The sequence below is a fragment of the Heptranchias perlo genome, chromosome 3 (genome assembly GCF_035084215.1).
Source record: "Heptranchias perlo isolate sHepPer1 chromosome 3, sHepPer1.hap1, whole genome shotgun sequence".
In the NCBI taxonomy this organism is placed as follows: domain Eukaryota; kingdom Metazoa; phylum Chordata; class Chondrichthyes; order Hexanchiformes; family Hexanchidae; genus Heptranchias; species Heptranchias perlo.
Window position 1 is genome coordinate 12,142,519 of NC_090327.1, and position 21,931 is coordinate 12,164,449.

The 21,931-nt window shown below is 42.7% G+C and overlaps 1 protein-coding gene across 2 annotated transcripts in view; it reads right to left on the reverse strand.

The window, feature by feature from the left end:
- Positions 1-628: 628 nt before the first annotated feature.
- Positions 629-21,931, reverse strand: part of LOC137305964 (cadherin-7-like) — a 94,853-nt gene continuing 73,550 nt past the window's right edge. For both annotated transcript variants that reach the window (XM_067974941.1, XM_067974949.1), the window contains 4 exons: positions 21,573-21,694; positions 9,204-9,321; positions 7,556-7,807; positions 629-1,122 (listed from right to left, as the gene is read on the reverse strand). In XM_067974941.1, the coding sequence (XP_067831042.1) occupies positions 629-1,122; positions 7,556-7,807; positions 9,204-9,321; positions 21,573-21,694 (986 nt within the window). The remainder of the gene's footprint in view (positions 1,123-7,555; positions 7,808-9,203; positions 9,322-21,572; positions 21,695-21,931) is intronic.

Below are 21,931 nucleotides of genomic sequence, written 5' to 3' on the forward strand. Positions count from 1 at the left end.
ATGATTGTCTACAAAACTGCACCTGAATTTTTTCCCACAGATTATGACCTATGATGAGATTTCCAATTGTGACATTTAAAAACAATTACAAGCATTCTTCCCTTTCAGCCTGCAGTGGACAAACAGCCCAGAAAGCATAATGATCCAGTAAAAATTATTCCTTGCAATTTTAAGTGTCTCATGAAGATGAAAAATGTTCCATTAATTTACTACAATTAGGTTCTTTCATGCTTTATTTCATCCGTATATTCTGGAGTTGAGAAAAATCAGCATGTACTCCCATGCCAAATACTGACCCAGGACAAAGACTGGGTCTAATGTGACGGGGTTTCTAATATAAATATATCAACGCGTAACAAATCAAATAAGATAAATTCTCCTGTACAAATCAGAAGAGATAATGTTTGTAACCTAGCATTGCTGTCATTCTATCCCTTCATATTAAAATGTTAAGCAATGCTCAACAATCTGGTTGCCTTGTGTGTTTTCCATGGGAATTCTGATGAAACTGTACCACCTAAGAAGAGGCAAAATAAGACTCTTAAAAAATGGTTTCGTATTTACATTTTCTTTTCCAAACTGTTCAGCGACTTAAAAAAAAATCAGTGCAATCTTCTGAGCTGCATAATTAAGAGTTTATATTGTCCTTAGAGTTGCCATACATGTCTGCCAGCTTTTTGAAGCGAGGTCCCCAGTCACTGAGGTAATCGTAATTCTGGTCCGATGCTGAAGTAACGGACTCTAAGGAGCTGAGCGACTCTGCCACTGAGCCGTTCCCCTCGAATGCGTACGTCTGTAGAGAGTCATACGGAGGAGCACAGGGATCGGTGTCTGCGCCTTTCATCCTCTCCCAAATGAATTCCCTGAAAATAATATTATCAGGAGACATCTTGTGGGCCTTTTTTGAAAAGAGCTGAATTTCAGGCGTCACATCCTTACGTGTTTTTACTTCTTGAATGAAATTGAGGTTCCTCAGCGCGGCCATGTCAAAAGCTTCTGTGTCCTCCTCGCCGCCTCCTTCATCATCGTACCTGACTATATTCTCCCTGACGTCCTTCTCTTCGTCAAATATCAAAGGCTCCTTCTTGCGTCTTCTCAGCGTCACAATGAGCAGCACAAGCACTGCAACACAAAGTAACAATCAATGTTGCTTTCAAAATCTGACTCACCAAAGCAAAATATATAAGAACATAGGAACAGGAGTAGGCCATTCAGCCCTTCGAGCCTGTTCCGCCATTCAATTAGATCATGGCTGATCTGTATCTTAACTCCATCTACCCGCCTTGGTTCCATAACTCTAAATACACTTACCTAACAAAAATCTATCTCAGTTTTGAAATTTTCAATTGACCCCCCAGCATTTTGAGGGGGGGTGATTGGAAAGAGTTCCAGATTTCCACTCCCCTTTGTGTGAAGAACAAAGTGCTTCCTGACATCACCCCTGAACAGCCTAGCTCTAATTTTAAAGATATGTCCCCTTGTTCTGGACTCCCCACCAGAGGAAATAGTTTCTCTCGATCAGCCCCATCAAATCCTTTAATCATCTTAAATACCTCAATTAGATCACCATTTAATCTTTGGCATTCAGTGGAATACAAGCCTAGTCTATGCAACCTGTCCTCTAACGTATGAGGAGAGGACGTGGGTTGTCCTGGGATCATTTTGTTAGAATCACAGAATCATAGAAAGGTTACAGCACGGAAGGAGGCCATTCGGCCCATCGAGTCCGTGCCGGCTCTGTGTGAGAGCAGTCCAGCTAGTCCCACTACCCTGCCCTTTACCCGTAGCCCTGCAAACCTTTTGCTTTCAAGAACTTATCCAGTTCCATTTTGAAGGCCATGATTGAATCTGCCTCCACCATCCCCTCAGGCAGTGCATTCCAGATCCTAACCACTTTCTGTATAAAAAAGTTTTTCCTCATGTCACCTTTGGTTCTTTTGCCAATCACCTTAAATCTATGTCCTCTGGTTCTTGACCCATCTGCCAACAGTTTTTCTCTATCTACTCTGTCTAGACTCGTCATGATTTTGAACATATCTATCAAATCTCCTCGCAACTGTCTCTGTTCCAAGGAGAACAACCCAGCTTCTCCAGTCTATCCATGTAACTAAAGTCCCTCATCCCTGGAATCATTCCAGTAAATCTCTTCTGCACCCTCTCTAAGGCCTTCACATCTTTCCTGAAGTGTGGTGAACAGAACTGAACACAATACTCCAGTTGTGGCCAAACCAGTGTTTTCTTAAGGTTCATCATGACTTTCATACTTTTGTACTCTATGCCTCTATTTATAAAGCCCATGATCCCTTATGCTTTTTTAACCATTTTCTCAACCAGCCCTGCCACCTTCAACAATTTGTGCACATATACCCCCAGATCTCTGTTCCAGCACCCCTTTTAGAGTTGTGCCTTCTAGTTTATATTGCCTCTCCTAGTTCTTCCTACCAAAATGTATCAAATTGCATTTTTCTGCATTAAATTTCATCTGCCACATGTCCGCCCATGCCACCAGCTTGTCTATATCCTCTTACAGTCTATCACTATCCTCCTCACTGTTTACTACCCTTCCAAGTTTTGTGTCATCTGCAAATTTTGAAATTGTACCCTGTACACCCAAGTCAGAAATGGGGTTGTTCGCTGATGATTGCATAGTGTTCAGTTCCATTTGCAACCCCTCAGATAATGAAGCAGTCCGTGCCCGCATGCAGCAAGACCTGGACAACATCCAGGCTTGGGCTGATAAGTGGCAAGTAACAGTCGCGCCAGACAAGTGCCAGGCAATGACCATCTCCAACAAGAGAGAGTCTAACCACCTCCCCTTGACATTCAATGGTATCACCATTGCCGAATCCCCCACCATCAACATCCTGGGGGTCACTATTGACCAGAAACTTAACTGGACCTGCCATATAAATACTGTGGCTACAAGAGCAGGTCAGAGGCCAGGTATTCTGCAGCGAGTGACTCACATTCTGTCTCCCAGAGCCTTTCCACCATCTACAAGGCACAAGTCAGGAGCGTGATGGAATACTCTCCACTTGCCTGGATGAGTGCAGCTCCAACAAAACTCAAGAAGCTCGAAAACATCCAGGACAAAGCAGCCCGCTTGATTGGCACCCCATCCACCAACCTAAACATTCACTCCCTTCACCACCGACACAATGTGGCTGCAGTGCGTACCATCCACAGGATGCACTGCAGCAACTCACCAAGGCTTCTTCGACAGCACCTCCCAAACCCACGACCTCTACCATCTAGAAGGACAAGAGCAGCAGGCACATGGGAACACCACCACCTGCACGTTCCCCTCCAAGTCACACACCATCCCGACTTGGAAATATATCGCTGTTCCTTCATCGTCGTTGGGTCAAAATACTGGAACTCCCTTCTTAACAGCACTGTGGGAGAACCTTCACCACACGGACTGCAGCAGTTCAAGAAGGCGGCTCACCACCACCTTCTCAAGGGCAATAAATGCTGGCCTCGCCAGCGACGCCCACATCCCATGAACGAATTTTTAAAAAGTCCAAGTCATTAATATATATCAAGAAAAGCAGCGGTCCCAGCACTGACCTCTGGGGAACACCACTGTACACCTCCCTCAAGTCCAAAAATATCTGTTCACCACTACTCTTGTTTTCTGTCCCTTAATCAATTCTGTATCCTTGTTGCTACTGCCCCCTTTATTCCAAGGGTTGCAACCTTGATGATAAGCCTATCGTACGGCACTTTATCAAATGCCTTTTGAAAGTCCATATACACCACATCAACAGCATTGCCCTCATCTACCCTCTCCATGACCTCATCAAAAAACTCTATCAATTTAGCTAAACACGATTTGCCTTTAACAAATCCCTGCTGGCTTTCCTTAATCGATCCACTCTCATCCAAGTGACTGTTAATTCTGTCCCAGATTCTTGTTTCTAAAAGTTTCCCCACCACTGAGGTTAAACTGACTGGCCTGTAGTTGCTGGGTTTATCCTTACACCCTTTTTTGAACAAGGGTGTAGCATTTGCAATTCTCCAGTCCTCTGGCACCACCCCGTATCTACGGATGTTTGGAAGATTATGGCCAGTACCTCCGCAATTTCCACCCATACTTCCCTCAGCAACCCAGGATGCATCCCATCCGGACCGGGTGACTTATCTACTTTAAGTACAGTTAGCCTTTCTAGTACAGATATATAAACAGTAAAGGCAGTGGATGACTTTCTTGCCATCAATAGAAGGCTTGTCCATAACGATTGATTGATTCCTGGGGTGAGAGGGTTATCCTATGAGGCGAGGTTGAGTAGAATGGGCCTATACTCTCTGAAGTTTAAAAGAATGAGAGGTTATCTCATTGAAATATACAAGACTCTGAGGGGGCTTGACAGGGTAGATGCTGAGAGGTTGTTTCCCCTGGCTGAAGAGTCTAGAACATAGTCTCAGGATAAGGGATCGTCCATTTAAGACTGAGATGAGGAGGAAGTTTATCACTCAGAGGGTTGTGAATCTTTGGAATTCTCTACCCCAGAGGGCTGTGGATGCTGAGTCGTTGAATATGTTCAAGGCTGAGATTGATAGATTTTTGGACTCTAGGGCAATCAAGGGAAATGGGGATTGGGCGGGAAAGTGGAGTTGAAGTCGAAGATTAGCCATGATCTTATTGAATGGCGATGCAGGCTCGAGGGACCGTATGGCCTACTCCTGCTCCTATTTCTTATGTTCTTATGATCAACGTTTCAGCAAGAGTTTTGTGAAGATGAATGATTGCTCCTGCACTCTGCATTTCTTCACCATTTCTATTGCATTGTGAGCCAAAGTGCCAGATATCTGACCATGAATTACAGAAGCAGTTGTGATTGCCTAACTGTTCTCCTCTGAATGCTAAGTTACATGAGTAATATTCCACCACATTACACAGTATTATGTAAAGACTCTTGTTGTGGAAAGTTAATTACAGTTGTGTTTTTCAGGGGGCATTATTCGATGTCCAAACATGTCCACTTTCCATTTGGAATCACTGAATAGCAAACAGAAGTGGGAAACCTAGCTGATTTTCCTCCTCTCTAACCGAGGGGATGGTTTGATAAATAGTATTTCTGTAATTGTTTCATTTTCATACAGAACCGCATTCATTCTGTTATGAATATGCTGATATTTGAAATTCAACTTGGGATTTAGGTTAGATTATGCATCAGCCGTGGCTTAATGGTAGCACTCTCACCTCTGACTCTGAGTTCAAGTCCTGCTCTCAGAGACTTGAGCACATAATCTAGGCTGACACTCCAGTCCAGTACTGAGGGAGTGCTGCACTGTCAGAGGTGCTATCTTTCGGATGAGACGTTAAACCGAGATCCCGTCTGCTCTCTCAGGTGGACGTAAAAGAGTCCTGGCCGATATTTAGCCCTCAACCAACATCACGAAAACAGGCGATCTGATCATTATCTCGTTGCCGTTTGTGGGAGCTTGCTGTGCGCAAATTGGCTGCTGCATTTCCTACATTTTGGAATGCTCTGCCTGTTTCAATAGCAACTTTCAAAAGGGAATTGGATAAATAATTGAAGGGGAAAAATTTGCAGGGCAATGGGAAAGAGCAGGGGTGTGGGACTAATTGGACAGCTCTTTCAAAGAGCCGGCACAGACACGATGGATTGAATGGCCTCCTTCTGTGCTGCATCAATCTATGACTCTATGATTCTATGATGCTACAGTGACTGCACTTCAAAAAGTAAAGCACTTTGGTGCTTTGGGACCACCGGAGGTTGTGAAAGGCACTATATAAATGCAAGTTCTTCCTTTTATTTAACTTCAGTAAGATCGAGTTTATCTAAAGCTGAAATAAGTAGTGAAACTAAAGCAAATGCGGAAGCTAGGATCTGACCAAAGTTCACTAATATAGTATGACACTGTAGGACCAGGTTACCTTTTCCAATGATTAAAGTAGCACAAACTTAAAACACGTTTGCAGCAAGTAAAAAAAAGTGTTAACTGATCCGTCGAATACTCAAAGAATGTCAGATGTAACCATCGTGTGAAATTAGATAACTAACAAAAAGCACAATGTTTAAAAAGAAACTCTGGTATGGCAGTAATGTGGTGAAAGTCATCTGTAATTTGAGACATGACTTATGGTGAGTGTAGCGTGCTTGGGAGAAGCAGGTGACTTTGAACCTATGGTTCCCAAAGCATTCCACCACTGGTGGTTTTCCCCACCTCATGTCTGGGTCTGCTGTAGACTAATTATTAGAGATCGATTGCTATGATTAGTCAACAGCTCACTTATCATTGTATCATGCGACTACCGCATTCACTCTGTTATGAATATGCTGATATTTGTAGTTCAGGTTGGGATTTAGGTTAGAATATGTACCAGCCGTGCTTAGCGGTAGCACTCTCACCTCTTGAGTCAGAAGATTGTGGGTTCAAGTCCCGCTGCAGAGACTTGGGCATATATATATAGGCCGACACTCCAGTGCAGTACTGAGGGAGTGCTGCTCTGTCAGAGGTGCCGCCTTTCGGATGAGACGTTAAACCGTTGGACTTTGGTCTTTCCTTGTTTAACAATTCCTAAGTTCCTATCGTCTGCCTCAGCGGTAGAACTAGCTTATGGCTTTAGCTGTAAACTCCCAAAGAGATTTATTAAACAGTAAATGAGTAAGTGAACAGAAGCAATGATAAGCTGTGGATTTTCAGTAGTTAAGTGGCCGGGGAGCGATGCCGTTAGCTCCGCAATGGTCACTGTTGCTTCTGGAATTTTCTGTTGGAAGTGAAAGCGGCCATTGAATAAGCCTGACAAACACGGATGGGTGTAATCAAATATGCATTAATAGTAATGATATCAAACAATACATTTTCCATGGTTAACACCATAGCAACAACGGACACCCTGGGGATTTACTTGTTTTCGAGCCTTATTAGCCTGTCAATGATTTCCATCTCATTTATGTAAAAGTCATTCATTCTACTCAGTGAATTCCTCAGACCCAATATTGCTATGAGAGTGGAGGTGGGTTTTAAATTTCAAATGGCCTGCAAACAAGTGCAGATTGAACTCAGCCAGTGCACTTTAGGCGTCATTTCATGATTCAGGTGTCCCGAGGCAGCAGGCCACACACCGCTGATCCAGTTGCCCCAAGGCAGCGACGCCTTTATTCGTGCCCACTTGAGGGAAACTGACTGGCACAAATCCTCACTGGGAGCCCACCCAAAAAGTGTAAATCAGACTGATCCAGGAAACCTGCAGGCAGAAGGCAGCCCTTTGATTCATTTGTAAATATACACAAAGAGGTTATTAGGAGCATTTACCATTCTTTACTCATTTTTATTTACGTGCAACTCAGGAGGTCACGGGTGTTCAATTATTTCCCTTGTCCTCTATATTCCCTGAATATAGTCCATTACAACAAAGTTTTAACATGGCTCCTGAAAGGAGTTACGGAGCAAGATGTCAACACTAAACTTGATCTAACTTGGAGGTATTTAGTCTTTTTTTTTCCTCAAACAAATGTTCCATTTCAAACATCAGCAATACCTTGTAGTACAAGTGCAAAAGAATTAAGATATAGCTACGCACCAAGTAGTGTCAGGACACAGGCCAGTATGGCAATGAGAGCTCCAGTACTAAGGCCTGCGGGCAGAACATAGGCTTCAGCATTGCATGAATGGGCAACGCCATCATTATCACAACCACAGACTCGGACAGTGAGGGTGTTGGTGCTGCTCAGCGATGGAGTCCCGTTGTCCACGATGAGGATGGGCAGGAAGTAAACAGCCTGGTCCTGCCGGCTGAAACCAGTCCTGCGAGTCAGGATCAAAGCTGTGTTATCTAAATATTTTGGGGGGAAAAGTGATCAAGTTATTTTTACATGGAATTGCATGGAATGTATAGCACAGAAACAGGCCATTCGGCCCAGCTGGTCTATGCTCCACACGAGCCTCCTCCCACTGCTCTTCATCTAATCCTATCAACATATCCTTCTATTCCTCTTCTCTCCTTCCCCTTAAAGGCATCTATGCTATTAGCCTCAACTACTCCTTGTGGTAGTGAGTTCCACATTCTCACCACTCTCTGGATAAAGACATTTCTCCTGAATTCCCTATTGGATTTATTAGTAACTATCTGAAACTTATGGCTTCTAGTTTTTAGACAGTAAAATGTATATTTTTTATAGAGATATATATATATACATATATTTATGAATTTTCTTTTGTATTCATGTGAATATTATATGAATGTCATATTATGTATTGATCTATACAAGTGTGGGTGACCCTTTGCTTAATAATGCAACTCATAGTTCAGTGCTACAGTCACTTGGCGCGATAGAATGAACTATTAGATGTGACTTATTAAAATGAAAGTCAGTGTCCATCAAACATTTCCTTTCTTTCTTTACTTGCTTTACTTTAAATAGACAGCACAAAATTAGTCTTTGCTATCCTGTCTCAAGGCTGTCGTCTTCAGCAGCAAGGCACGCCCTTGAGCATGTTACTACTTAATTATGAAGAGCACCGTCACCATCCATCATTTCATGACATGAGGACATGTTGTGTGGGTGTCGCAGGTCTCCAGCGTTTTCATGCTTTGACTGATCAGTTCCACTGCGAACAACATGTTTGCATTGAAAAGCCATTAATAAAGCAAAAAGCATTTTTGTCACGCTGTCACATCACAATGTAAAATATGTGACATTAAGAAAAAAGGTCACGTCTCTTCGACCCGATTCACAGAATAATTTGCTATATTGCTCTGTCTAACCGCTAGAAAATAAAACATTGAGTTTTTATTTTAAACCACCTTACTCGATTTTTTTTTTCTTGTTTTGTTTCTGTAAGGTCACCTCTACCCGACTGATATCACGTTATAACGCTGGAAGCAAGTTGTGTAAGAACACAAGAGTTGCAGAAATATCAGTCCACGACGGTACAAAAGTGTTCAGATTAAGAGAAATGAATGTAGAATTTACAAAGTTGCTGTGTAAAATGATTGGCCACCTTCTGTTTTCATCTCGGTATTTGTGATGATTTAAGCAGCAAGGTTTCGAGACCTGACAGCTAATCCATACGTATGAATTATTGCGGAGGTCTAATTACTCTTTAATTGATATCCAGCGGACACAGAGGTTTTTGCTCAGAATCAGCGGTAAGCGGGTGAGAAAAAGGTCATGAACCGCAAAATACAACCGACCCAAGCATTAATCCGGCAGTAAATAAATAGGTACCTCTGTTATCTTGCACAGTGAAGTTCATGTTATTTGCAGCCCCAGGAGCAAGGGAATAATAAAAGTGATGTCCATTTGGCGGTTTATCTCTGTCCGTCGCACTGATTCTCTGAATTATCTGTAATTGCAGCAAAATCTCAGAATTGATTTTGGGCCTGAAGCCTGACTGGAAAAGCACCACATTCCAAGTCAAATTTACCAATTCAGAAGTTCAAGATATCTTCATTAGACAAACATAGGCTTCCAAACACTTGTAAAGAACCATGAATAACATAGGGTAAGGAAACATAGAATGGAGAAACAGTCATTCAGTGCATCAAGTCCGCTCCTTCCACAGGTCATACACGGCCTGATATACCTTGGAGTTTATCCAACGCATTTCAATTGTTGAGGAATAATGCTGCAAAGTCTCCCATCCACCCTCCCCCCACCAAAGGATACCTGCATAAGATTCCAGAATATCCAATGTTTTATATCCATTATTCATCCTTGACCAGTTACTTTTCATGACATAAACAACAACAACTTGAATTTATATGGCGTTTTTAACGTAGTAAAATGTTCCTAGGGGCTTCACAAGTGCGTTATCAAACAAAATTTGACACCAAGCCACATAAGGAGATGTTAGGACAGGTGACCGAAAGCTTGATCAAAGAGGCAGGTTTTAAGGAGGGTCTTAAAGGAGGAGAGAGGGGTGGAGAGGCAGAGAGGTTTAGGGAGGGAATTCCAGACCTCAGAACCTAGGCAGCTGAAGGCACGGCCGCCAACGGTGGAGCCATGAAAATCGGGGATGCGCAAAAGGCAAGAATTGGAGGAGCGCAGAGATCTCGGGGGGTTGTAGGGCTGGAGGAGGTTACAGAGATAGGGAGGGGCGAGGCCACAGAGGGACTTGAACACGAGGATGAGAATTTTAAAATCGAGGCGTTGACGGACCGGGAGCCAATGTAGGTCAGCGAGCTCAGGGGTGATGGGTGAACGGGACTTGGTGCGAGTTAGGATACGGGCAGCAGAGTTTTGGATGAGCTCAAGTTTATGGAGGGTGCAAGGTGGAAGGTATATATACAGCGCTAATCAAAGCCACAAATATATCCTCTGTGAGTGTGACTGTGGTGCGTTATCCCTCCTAATCCTTCTCAACAGTTCTGCAATCTTTGGCATTAAGCAGTCTTTGAAATTATGAGTGGTTTTGATAAGGGAAATCGGGATTATTATTTGAACTGGTCAGTGAGTCAGAAATTTAAGATCATCATCAAAGAATGAAGGGAGAAGTTAGGAGATTGTCCTTTTAACACAGAGGGTTGTTAAGGTGATCAATGCTCTATCACAAACAGTGATGGGACTAGAATCTTTAATAGCCATTAAAATGGAAGTGGATAAATATTTGAGAAAGAAAAATGTTAAAGTGTATGGGGAAAGGGGTAGAGACATGGTGCTAAGTGAATGGCTCTTTCAGAGAGCCAGCACAGGCAAGATGGGGCAAGTGGCTTCCTTCTGAGGTATAAATTTCTATGACTCTACACTTCTATGGTTCTTTCTGTGTGATGATCAAAAGCTTCATTCATTCTGTTTGGAGGATCAACACCTACATTTGTACTGTGCGGGGTTCAACAGCTTTATTCTTACTGTGCAAAGAGCTCCACCGTCATTCTTGTCCTGTATAGTGATCAGCAGATTTAAAGCTTCTTGCAGGAAACCGTGTGGATTTATTTTGATACCACAGAGCGCCATTATCAATCTCAGATATCCTGTGTAATTCCAATGTGGTCACAAATCTGTCATTCCTCTCAATTAGATTACTTGGAATTGTTGTGGTACTAATTAGATGGTCGAGTTTTTTCAGTGACCTGCAGCTGAATGATTTTACGAAATGTTAGAGCTTGACAGAATGAAATTTTATCCCGACCGCTACATTGACTGATTTGACGTTCCAGTGCATGAGCCTATTTATCCAGAATCTTTTACAGCTTTAAACTTGTTACACCAAAAAAAAAATGATTTTGTTTAAGCAGCTGAAAATCTTAGTTATCCCCACTGAGATCAATTAGATTGCTATGGTTCTGCACATGGCATATAGCACTTTAAGACTGATGTTCCATATACAGAAATCATATCACACTCTACATGGACATTAATTATGAATGTATAATTCCTGAACCAATCTAAACCACGTTGAAACCTTGTTTGTATAAATTCCATTACTGCAGATATCTTGTTCCAAAAAGCATTCCGCTACACCCTGTTATTGTGATTAGTAAAGGAGGTTAAACAGTGGATTGTTGTAAACTTGGTGAGAACTACAGTTCATATGAATTTAAAATAGTGATCATCTATAAAGTGCAATTATCGCCACTCCTTGAACATCAACAAGTAACATTCAGCCCCATAAAAGTTAATTTTATTATGGGGAAGGGGGATCCCCCTTCCCCATAATAAAATTAACTTTTATGGGGCTGAATGTTACTTGTTGATGCTGGAACTTTTAGTGATTCTCCTCTCATTTAAGGTGGCATAACAGCAGTGCAGAAGCAAAGTCAAGCTGCAACAGGGCAGATATCTTTTTTTTAATTCATACATGGGATGTGGGCGTCGCTGGCAAGGCCAGCATTTATTGCCCATCCCTAATTGCCCTTGAGAAGGTGGTGGTGAGCTGCCTTCTTGAACCACTGCAGTCCGTGTAGTGAAGGTTCTCCCACAGTGCTGTTAGGAAGGGAGTTCCAGGATTTTGACCCAGCAACGATGAAGGAACGGCGATATATTTCCAAGTTGGGATGGTGTGTGACTTTGAGGGGAACGCGCAGGTGGTGTTCTTCCCATGCGCCTGCTGCCCTTGTCCTTCTAGGTGGTAGAGGTTGTGGGTTTGTGAGGTGCTGTCGAAGAAGCCTTGGCGAGTTGCTGCAGTGCATCTTGTAGATGGTACACACTGCAGCCAAGGTGTGCCGGTGGTGAAGGGAGTGGATGTTTAGGGCGTGGATGGGGTGCCAAACAAGTGGGCTGCTTTGTCCAGGATGATAGCGAGCTTCTTGAGTATTGTTGGAGCTGCACTCATCCAGGCAAGTGAAGAGTATTCCATCAGACTCCTGACTTATGCCTTGTGGAAAGACTTTGGGGAGTCAGGAGGTGAGTCACTCGGTGCAGAATACCCAGCCTCTGACCTGCTCTCGTAGCCACAGTATTTCTGTGGGGCTGGTGCAGTTTAGTTTCTGGTCAATCGTGACCCCAGGATGTTGATGGTGGGGATTCGGCGATGGTAATGCCGTTGAATGTCAAGGGGAGGTGGTTAAACTCTCTCTTTTTGGAGATGATCATTGCCTGGCATTTGTCTGGCGTGATTGTTACGCGCCATCTATCAGCCCAAGCCTGGATGTTGTCCAGGTCTTGCTGCATGCGGGCACGGACTGCTTCATTATCTGAGGGGTTGCGAATGGAACTGAACACTGTGCAATCATCAGTGAACATCCCCATTTCTGACCTTATGATGGAGGAAAGGTCATTGAGGAAGCAGCTGAAGATGGTTGGGCCCAGGACACTGCCCTGAGGAACTCCTGCAGCAATGTCCTGGGGCTGAGATGATTGGCCTCCAACAACCACTACCATCTTCCTTTGTGCTCGGTACGACTCCAGCCATTGGAGAGTTTTCCCCCTGATTCCTATTGACTTCAATTTTACTAGGGCTCCTTGATGCCACACTCGGTCAAATGCTGCCTTGATGTCAAGGGCAGTCAATCTCACCTCACCTTTGGAATTCAGCTCTTTTGTCCATGTTTGGACCAAGGTTGTAATGAGGTCTGGTGCCGAGTGGTACTGACAGAACCCAAACTGAACATCAGTGAGCAGGTTATTGATGAGTAAGTGCCGCTTAATAGCACTGTCGATGACACCTTCCATCACTTTGCTGATGATTGGGAATAGACTGATGGGGTGGTAATTGGCTGGATTGGATTTGTCCTGCTTTTTGTGGACATTTTTGTGGATATTGTGTCAACAATATCCCATGAATAGCCATGAGATGAATAAGATGGCACTGGGCAGAGGTAGAATCAGTTTGGACGGAGTTAAGAAACAGCAAGGGGCAGAACACATTGGTGGGAGTTGTTTATAGGCCACCAAACAGTAGTTGTAATGTAGGGCACGATATAAAGTGGGAAATTAGAAGTGCATGTAACAAGGGTAATACGGTAATCATGGGGGACTTTAATCTACATATAGATTGAGCAAACCAAATTAGCACTAATACTGTGGAGGACAAATTCCTGGAATGTATACAAGATGGTTTTCTAGATCAGTATGTTGAAGAACCAACTAGGGAACAGACTATGTTAGATCCGGTATTGCGCAATGAGAAAGGGTAAATTAATACTCTTGTTGTAAAGGAGCCCTTAGGGAAGAGTGACCATAATATGATAGAATTCTTCATTAAGTTTGAAAGTGATGTAGTTCAATCCAAAACAAGGGTCTTAAATCTAAACAAAGGAAACTACGAAGGTATGAGGCGCAAGTTAGCTGTGGTTGATTGGAGAACTACATTAAAAGGTATGACGGTAGACAGGCAATGGTGAGCATTTAAAGAATTAATACATAATTTGCAACAAATAGATATTCCTTTAAGGCATAAAAACCCAACAGAAGAAGTGGTCCAACCATGGCTAACCAGAGAAATTAAAGAAAGTGACATATAAAGTTGCCAGAAAAAGCAGTCAGCCTGAGGATTGGGAGCATTTTGGAATTCAGCAAAGGAGGACACTGAAATTGATAAACATACGAATTAAGAGCAGGAGTAGGCCATTCGGCCCCTCGAGCCTGCTCTGCCATTTGATAAGATCATGGCTGATCTGATTGTGACCTCAACCCCACTTTCCCATCTACCTACTATAACCTTTGACTCCCTTGTTAATCAGGAATCTATCTAACTCAGCCTTAAAAATATTCAATGACCCTACCTCCACCGCTCTCTGGGGAAGGGAGTTCCACAGACTCACGACCCTCCAAGAGAAAAAATTTCTCCTCATCTCCGTCTTAAATGGGAGACCCCTTATTTTTAAACTGTGGCCCCCTAGTTTTAGTCTCTCCCACAAGAGGAAACATCGTCTCAGCATCTACCCCTTCAAGTCCCCTCAGGATCTCGTATGTTTCAATAAGGTCACCTCTCATTCTTCTAAACTCCAATGTATACAGGCCCAACTTGTCCAACCTTTCCTCATAAGATAACCCCTTCATCCCAGGAATCAGTTGAGTGAACATTCTCTGAACCGCGTCAAAAGCAATTTCTTAAATAAGGAGACCAAAACTGCACACAGTATTCTAGATGCGGTCTCACCGATGCCCTGTAGCAAAGCAGCTCTACTTTTATATTCCATTCCCCTTGCAATAAATGACAATAATCCATTTGCCTTCCTAATCACTTGCTATACCTGCATACTAACTTTTTGTGATTCATGTACAAGGACATCCAGATCCCTCTGTAACTCAGAGTTCTGCAATCTCCCTCCATTTAAATAATATACTGCTTTTCTATTCCTCCTGCCATAAAGAAAGGGAAAATAGAATATGAGAGTAAACTAGTGAGAAACATAAAAACGGACTGTAAAAGCTTTTATAGGTGTAAAAAGGAAAAGACTGGCAAAGGCAAATGTGGGTCCCTTACAGACAGAGACAGGAGAATTTGTAATGGGGAATAAGTAAATGGCAGAGAAATTAAACAAATACTTTCTGTCTGTCTTCACAGAAGAAGACACAAAAATCCTCCCAGAAATGCTAGAGAACCAAGGGTCTGGCAAGAATAAGGAGTTGAAGGAAATTAGTATTAGTAAAAAAATACGAGAGAAATTAATGGGACTGAAAGTCAATAAATCCCAAGGACCTGATGATCTACATCCCAGGGTTTTGAAAGAGGAGGCTATAGAGATAGTGGATTCATTGGTTGTCATCTTCCAGAATTCTATAGATTCTGGAATGGTTCCTGCAGATTGGAGGGTAGGAAATGTAATCCCACTATTTAAGAAATGAGGGAGAGAGAAAACAGGGAACTACAGACCTGTTAGCCTGACATCAGTAGTAGGGAAAATGCTAGAGTCTATTATAAAGGATGTGATAACAGGACACTTAGATAATAATAATAGGATTTGGCAGAGTCAACATGGATTTATGAAAGGGAAATCATGTTTGACAAACCTATTGGAGTTCTTCCAGGATGTAACTAGTAGAATAGGTATGGGGGAACCAATAGATGTGATGTATTTGGATTTTCCGAAGGCTTTCAATAAGGTCCCACACAGGATGTTGGTGAACAAAGTTAGAGCACATGGGATTGGGGTTAATATACTGGCATGGATTGAGAATTGGTTAACAGACAGAAAATAGAGAGTAGGAATAAATGGGTCTTTTTCGGTTGGCAGACTGTGACTAGTGGGGTACCGCAGGGATCAGTGCCTGGGCCCCAGCTATTCACAATATATATCAATGATTTGGATGAGAGGACCAAATGTAATATTTCCAAGTTTGCTGATGACACAAAACTAGGTGGGAATGTGAGTTGTGAGGAGGATGCAAAGCGGCTTCAAGGGGATATAGACAGGCTAAGTGAGTGGGCAAGAACACGGCAAATGGAATATAATGTGGAAAAATGTGAAGTTATCCACTTTGGTAGGAAAAACAGAAATGCAAAGTATTTTTTAAATGGTAAGAGATTGGGAAATGATAATGTTCAAAGGGACCTGAGTGTCCTTCTACATGAGTCACTGAAAGCAAATATGCAGGTGCAGCAAGCAATTAGGAAGGCAAACGGTATGTTGGCCTTTATTACAAGAGGATTTGAGTACAGGAGTAAAGATGTCTTACTGCAATTATATAGGGCCTTGGTGAGACTGCACCTGGAGTATTGTGTACAATTTTGGTCTCCTTACTTAAGAAAGGATATACTTGCCATAAAAGGGAGTGCAACAAAGGTTCACCAGACTGATTCCTGGGATGGCAGGATTGTCATATGAGGAGAGATTGAGTAGACTAGGCCTGTATTCTCTAGCATTTAGAAGAATGAGAGGTGATCTCATTGAAACATACAAAATTCTTACAGGGCTCGACAGGGTAGATACAGGGAGGATGTTTCCCCTGGCTGGGGAGTCTAGAACCAGGGGTCACAGTCTCAGAATAAAGGGTAGGGCAATTAGGACTGAGATGAGGAGAAATTTCTTCACTCAGAGGGTGGTGAATCTTTGGAATTCTCTACCCCAGAGGGCTGGTAGAGGCTCAGTCATTGAGTACATTCAAAACAGAGATTGATATATTTTTAGATATTAAAGGCATCAAGGGATATGAGGATAGTGCAGGAAAATGGCGTTGAGGTAGAAGATCAGCCATGACCTTGTTGAATGGCGCAGCAGGCTCGAGGGGCCGGATGGCCTACTCCTGCTCCTATTTCTTATGTTCTCATCTAATAATTATTGGACAGGACATGCTCACTAGCACTGATCTGCTCTTATCTATCGTCAACAAACATCTATTAAAAAAAAGATTATCTGGTCATTATCTGACTGTTGTTTGCGGGACCTTGCTGAGTGCAAATTGACTGCTGCGTTTCCTACAGTACAACAGTGACTATACTTCAAAAGTATTTAATTGGCCGTAAAGTGCTTTGGGGAGTCCTGAGGTCCTAAAAGGCGTTATATAAATGCAAGCCATTCTTTCTTTCACAGCGCAAGGAGTATTAAATTAAGTTTATATTATTTGTCTTCGTTGCTGTGCCTGGGGTATTGCTGTATAATGGATTTGGTGGGTAATAGTGCATATGGTGCATAATAGATCTTCTACAATAACTCAATTAGAGTGTTCTCTCATATTCTGTATTTTGGATTTCTTGAGATAAATGCTCCCTGGATTTTTAACTGCTGATCCATTCTTTCACATGGCAACATAATTCTTAATTTGTTGCAAATCAGTATTTTTTTTTAACTCCAATTGCAATCATTGTATCCACAATGCCTTGTGATTCCATCTAATTATAGCTTTTTATACTCATGTCAAAGTCATGAAGCATCACTCAGGAGCCGTTCAGGAGAAATTATTGAAAGCTGCAGTATGCCTTCCCCAACAATCTACACATTGTTTGTAAGCGATTTGCATGGATTATGGGACCTTTTTGCCTAATTTTTGAAGAATTGCACAAGATTTGTGCACGAATTTCTACAGGGTGATTCTGCGGGACTCCAATCCCAGCATAGAACCTTACTCAGTAGGGTGTGGATCGGAAAATTGGGCATTGAGATCAGCGTCCCCATTTTGTGCCACTCCTAAATTTCCACACCATCACCTCCAAATTCCCCTCAAAGTCACGCCCCATCCTAATACGGAAATATATCGGCCGTATGTTTCTTTATCGTCGTTGGGTCAAAATCCTGGAACTCCCTAACTTACAGCACGGTGGGAGAACCTTCACCGCACGGACTGCAGCGGTTCAAGAAGGCGGCTCACCACCACCTTCTCAAGGGCAACTGGGGTTGGACAATAAATGCCGGCCTTGCCAGCGACGCCCATATCTCAAAAATGTATTTTAAAAAAGCTAATAATATCTGCTTTTTTCGCCACCATTTAGCAGTTCACCTCCGTAACCTCGTTGCTTCTGAAGATGCCATTCACAGAAGTGGGCAAGTGTTGAGTTCTACTTTTTTGTTACCTTTGACTTTTTTTTGCCTTGTTGTAACCTATAACTGCTGGTGCATCCTTCATTTTGATGGAGGCACGTTATCCACAGTAGATTTATTTTGCTACAAAAAAAAACACAAACCTCCCACGCTTTGTCAGGTGAGTCATGAAGTAAAACATGCAGCTAAACACCCATATGTAATATATAATTACTTAAATATTCAGACAACTAGTGGGATTTTTATTAACCACCATTTTTTAAACAAAATTGATATAATTTGGCGATTTGTGATGACAATCGAGGCAAGGAATGTCAGTGCAATCAAACACTTCTTCACATTTGGCACCCAGTTTCAGTACCAAGCATTCCTGGGTCAGGTGTGCATGGGGAGTAAAGCTCCCCATACTCTGAGTTGTAAATGGACCGTCGCCCCCAGTTTCAGCTGAGTGCCCACAATTGCAGTAGTGCAGTTATTAATGGTTATCGAACCAAGGTGGGTAGGTGGAGTTAAGATACGGATCAGTCCTAATCCAATTGAATGGTGAAACAGGCTCGAGGGGCTGAATGGCCTACTCCTGTTCCTATGTTCCAATGTTCTACATATTGCATCAACCACCTTTGAGTAAGATTATAAATTTGATGCCAATTGATGCTGGATTGTGCATAGTTTGTGTTGTGGACTTGTGCCTACTTAGGACTTGGAGACCACCAAAATTAATATCATATGAAGCTCTTGCACCCAGCAGGGAGTAAACATTTTTATCCCCTAGATCCTGGCTGGTTTTAAACCCCACCCTCAGACAGTGAAATCAGTGCGCCTCATATTGAGAACTCGTTACGTTGGTAAAGTCCCAGCCTCCATGTACATGCAAAGTTTGCTGGTCTTAATAGGCTGGACTTTGCTGTGAGCAGCGCCATTCGTTAGACTTGCACTTGCCCATAGAATTTCTACGAGCTTTTGAATGGCAACAAGTCCTAACCTTTTCTGGTGAGTTTAGTCCACATCTACGTCAGTGCAGGAACTTCACCCTGTTCAATTCATTTGAACGGGGAGTCAGGTGGCGAGATGCCGTTTTCACACAGCAGGGTATCCCGGGCAGCAACTTCCCGATTTCTGCATTTAACTACGTATGTGCGGTCGCCGGAAGTTACTCTGCAATTGCCACCCATACATCCCTCAGCAACCTAGGCTGCATCCCATCTGGACCAGGTGACTTATCTACTTTAAGAGCAGCTAGCCTTTCTGGTACCACCTCTCCTTCAATTTTTAGCCCATCCTGTATCTCAACTACCTCTTCTGTTACTGTGACTTTGGCAGCATCTTCTTCCTTGGTAAAGACAGATGCGAAGTACTCATTTAGTATCTCAGCCATGCCCCTGCCTTCACGCGTAGATCTCCTTTTTTGCCCCTAATTGTTCCCACCCGTCCTCTTACTCCTCATTTACTGTTTATATGCCTGTAGAATATTTTTAGATTCCCTTTTATGTTAGCTGCCAGTCTATTCTCATACTCTCTCTTTGCCCCCCATTTCCTTTTTCACTTCCCCTCTGAACTTTCTATATTCAGCCTGATTCTCACTTGTATTATCTGTCATACGCCCCTTTTTTCTGCTTCATCTTACTCTCTATCTCTTTCGCCATCCAGGGAGCTCTGGCTTTAGTTGCCCTACCTTTCTCACTCATGGAAATGTATATAGACTGTACCTGAACCCTCTCCTCTTTAAAGGCCGGCCATTGTTCAATTACACTTTTGCCTGCCAATCTTTGATTCCAATTTACCCGGGCCAAATCTGTTTTCATCCCATTGAAATTGTCCCTCCTCCAATTAAGTATTTTTACTCTAGATTGCTCCTTGTCCTTTTCCATAGCTAATCTAAACCTTATGATGCTACAATCGCTGTTCCATAAATGTTCCCCTACTGACACTTGCTCCATTTGACCCGCCTCATTCCCCAGAACCAGATCCAGCAATGCCTCCTTCCTCGTTGGGCTGGAAATGTACTGGTCAAAAAAGTTCTCCTGAACACATTTCAAAAATTCCTCCCCCTCTTTGCCCTTTACACTATTACTATCCCAGTCTATATTAGGATAGTTGAAGTCCCCCATCATCACTACTCTATAGTTCTTGCACCTCTCTGTAATTTCCTTGCAAATTTGTTCCTCTATATCCTTCCCACTAGTTGGTGGCCTATAGAATACACCCAGTAGTGTAATGGCACCTCTATTGTTTCTTAACTCTAACCAAATAGATTCTGTCCTTGACCCCTCCAGGACATCCTCTCTCTCCAGCACTGCAATATTCTCCTTAATCAACACTGCCAACACCCCACCCTTTCCTTCCCTATCTTTCCTGAACACCTTGTATCCAGGAATATTTAGTACCCAATCCTGCCCTTTTTTGAGCTAGGTCTCCGTTATCGCCACAACATCATATTCCCATGTGGCTATTTGTGCCTGCAGCTCACCAACCTTGTTTACTATGCGTTGTGCATTAATACACGTGCACTGTAAACCTATCTTAGACCTTCTTGTATTCTCTCTTAGTCTGAAGGTTCTATGTTCTCTAGGTTCCCCCATCATCAAATACCTCACTAGCACTCAACGTCCAGGCTCACATTTGATAAATCAAGTCTTTTGACCCATGTCCAACCTTCATAACCAAAGATGATGAAAATATTCAGGGAGAGATTACTATAAAAATGCTCAATGAAGGACAATACCAACGTGCTAGAATATTTTAATATTTGCTTAAATAAAACAGTTGAGCAACAACTGCCATTTCTATTGCACCCATTATCTACAGAGAGATGTCTCAGAGTGTTTTACAGGGCAGTGAACACAGAACAGGAAGAGAAGAGTTACAAGGGGGCAAATGCACTGAAAAGAATGGTCGTCACGAGGCTTTAGAAGAGCAGAAGGGAGATCATAAGGTGGAGATGCTGAGAGAGGGAGTTCTGGATGCTGGGGTAAAAACAGTTGAACAGAAGGAGGTTGGAAGGAGCAGTAGGCTGAGATCAAATAACCAAAAGGGTGTGCAGAGGAAGAAACAGCTGGAAGAGATCACAGAGATGGGGGCGCGGGGGAGTGGAGGGTGTGGGGGCGTGGGGGGGTGGGGGAGGGCAGGAATTATGTGCTCAAGTCCTGGGGTGGGAGTTGAACCAGCAATCTTCTGACTCAGAGGTGAGACTGTTACTAAATGAGTCTAGCTGACATTAAATTGAATTAATATATCAGAGTATCTATTGAGCCAATGTCAGCCAATGGGTTGCACCGTCTCAGCCAATGAATTGGAGGCAGGGCAGGACTTACGGCAGGACTCACAGCAAACAGCCTATTTTACAGCAAACAAAGCATTTACTCAGCAAACAAAGTCTGTTTAAACACCACACTACAGCCATCAGTCTCCAGAGTCTATTTAAAAAGTCTCTACGAACTACAGCAAATAGAACTCATAACCAAAATGACAGCAGAGTCTCCCAGGGTGATTTCTCCAGAAAAATGCAGCGAGTGGAGGATAGTTACATAATACAAATTACGAGCATTAAAATCAATCCCAGTCTCTTACAGCAGTGCGGTCTCCAGGCGTGATTGGCGGGGGAATTACCCAATCATCTTCCTACTGGCCGGGAATAGTGGGGTCACTGTATTGAGCCATTAATATATGCGCAGACCATGTAAATACATTACCTAAAATGATTGAATATCAGAAAAATGTAATTTGGAAAGACCCTTACCTCGCCATGCTTGGTATTTTCACAAACAAATGTTTCATATTCCATTGGGAATTCAGGGGCATTGTCATTGACATCCACCAAGCTAATGAGAACAAAGCCTCTTCCAATCTGTGCAGGGTTCTCTGTACAAAGGATAATACACAGTCAAGGGAAGATTAATGTATGTAGTTACAGTACTTGTACGAGTTTTTTTTTAATGTTTGTTTCTAATCACGTGAAAGGAAACAGAAAAGGCTCGGAAAACAGTAGAATCAATTAGATGAGCCATTAGAAAAGTGATAAAACAAGCACAGACTTCTGGCCCAGTGTGACTTTAATGACTTTCATAGGATTACAATAATCGCAACAATCAACACAAA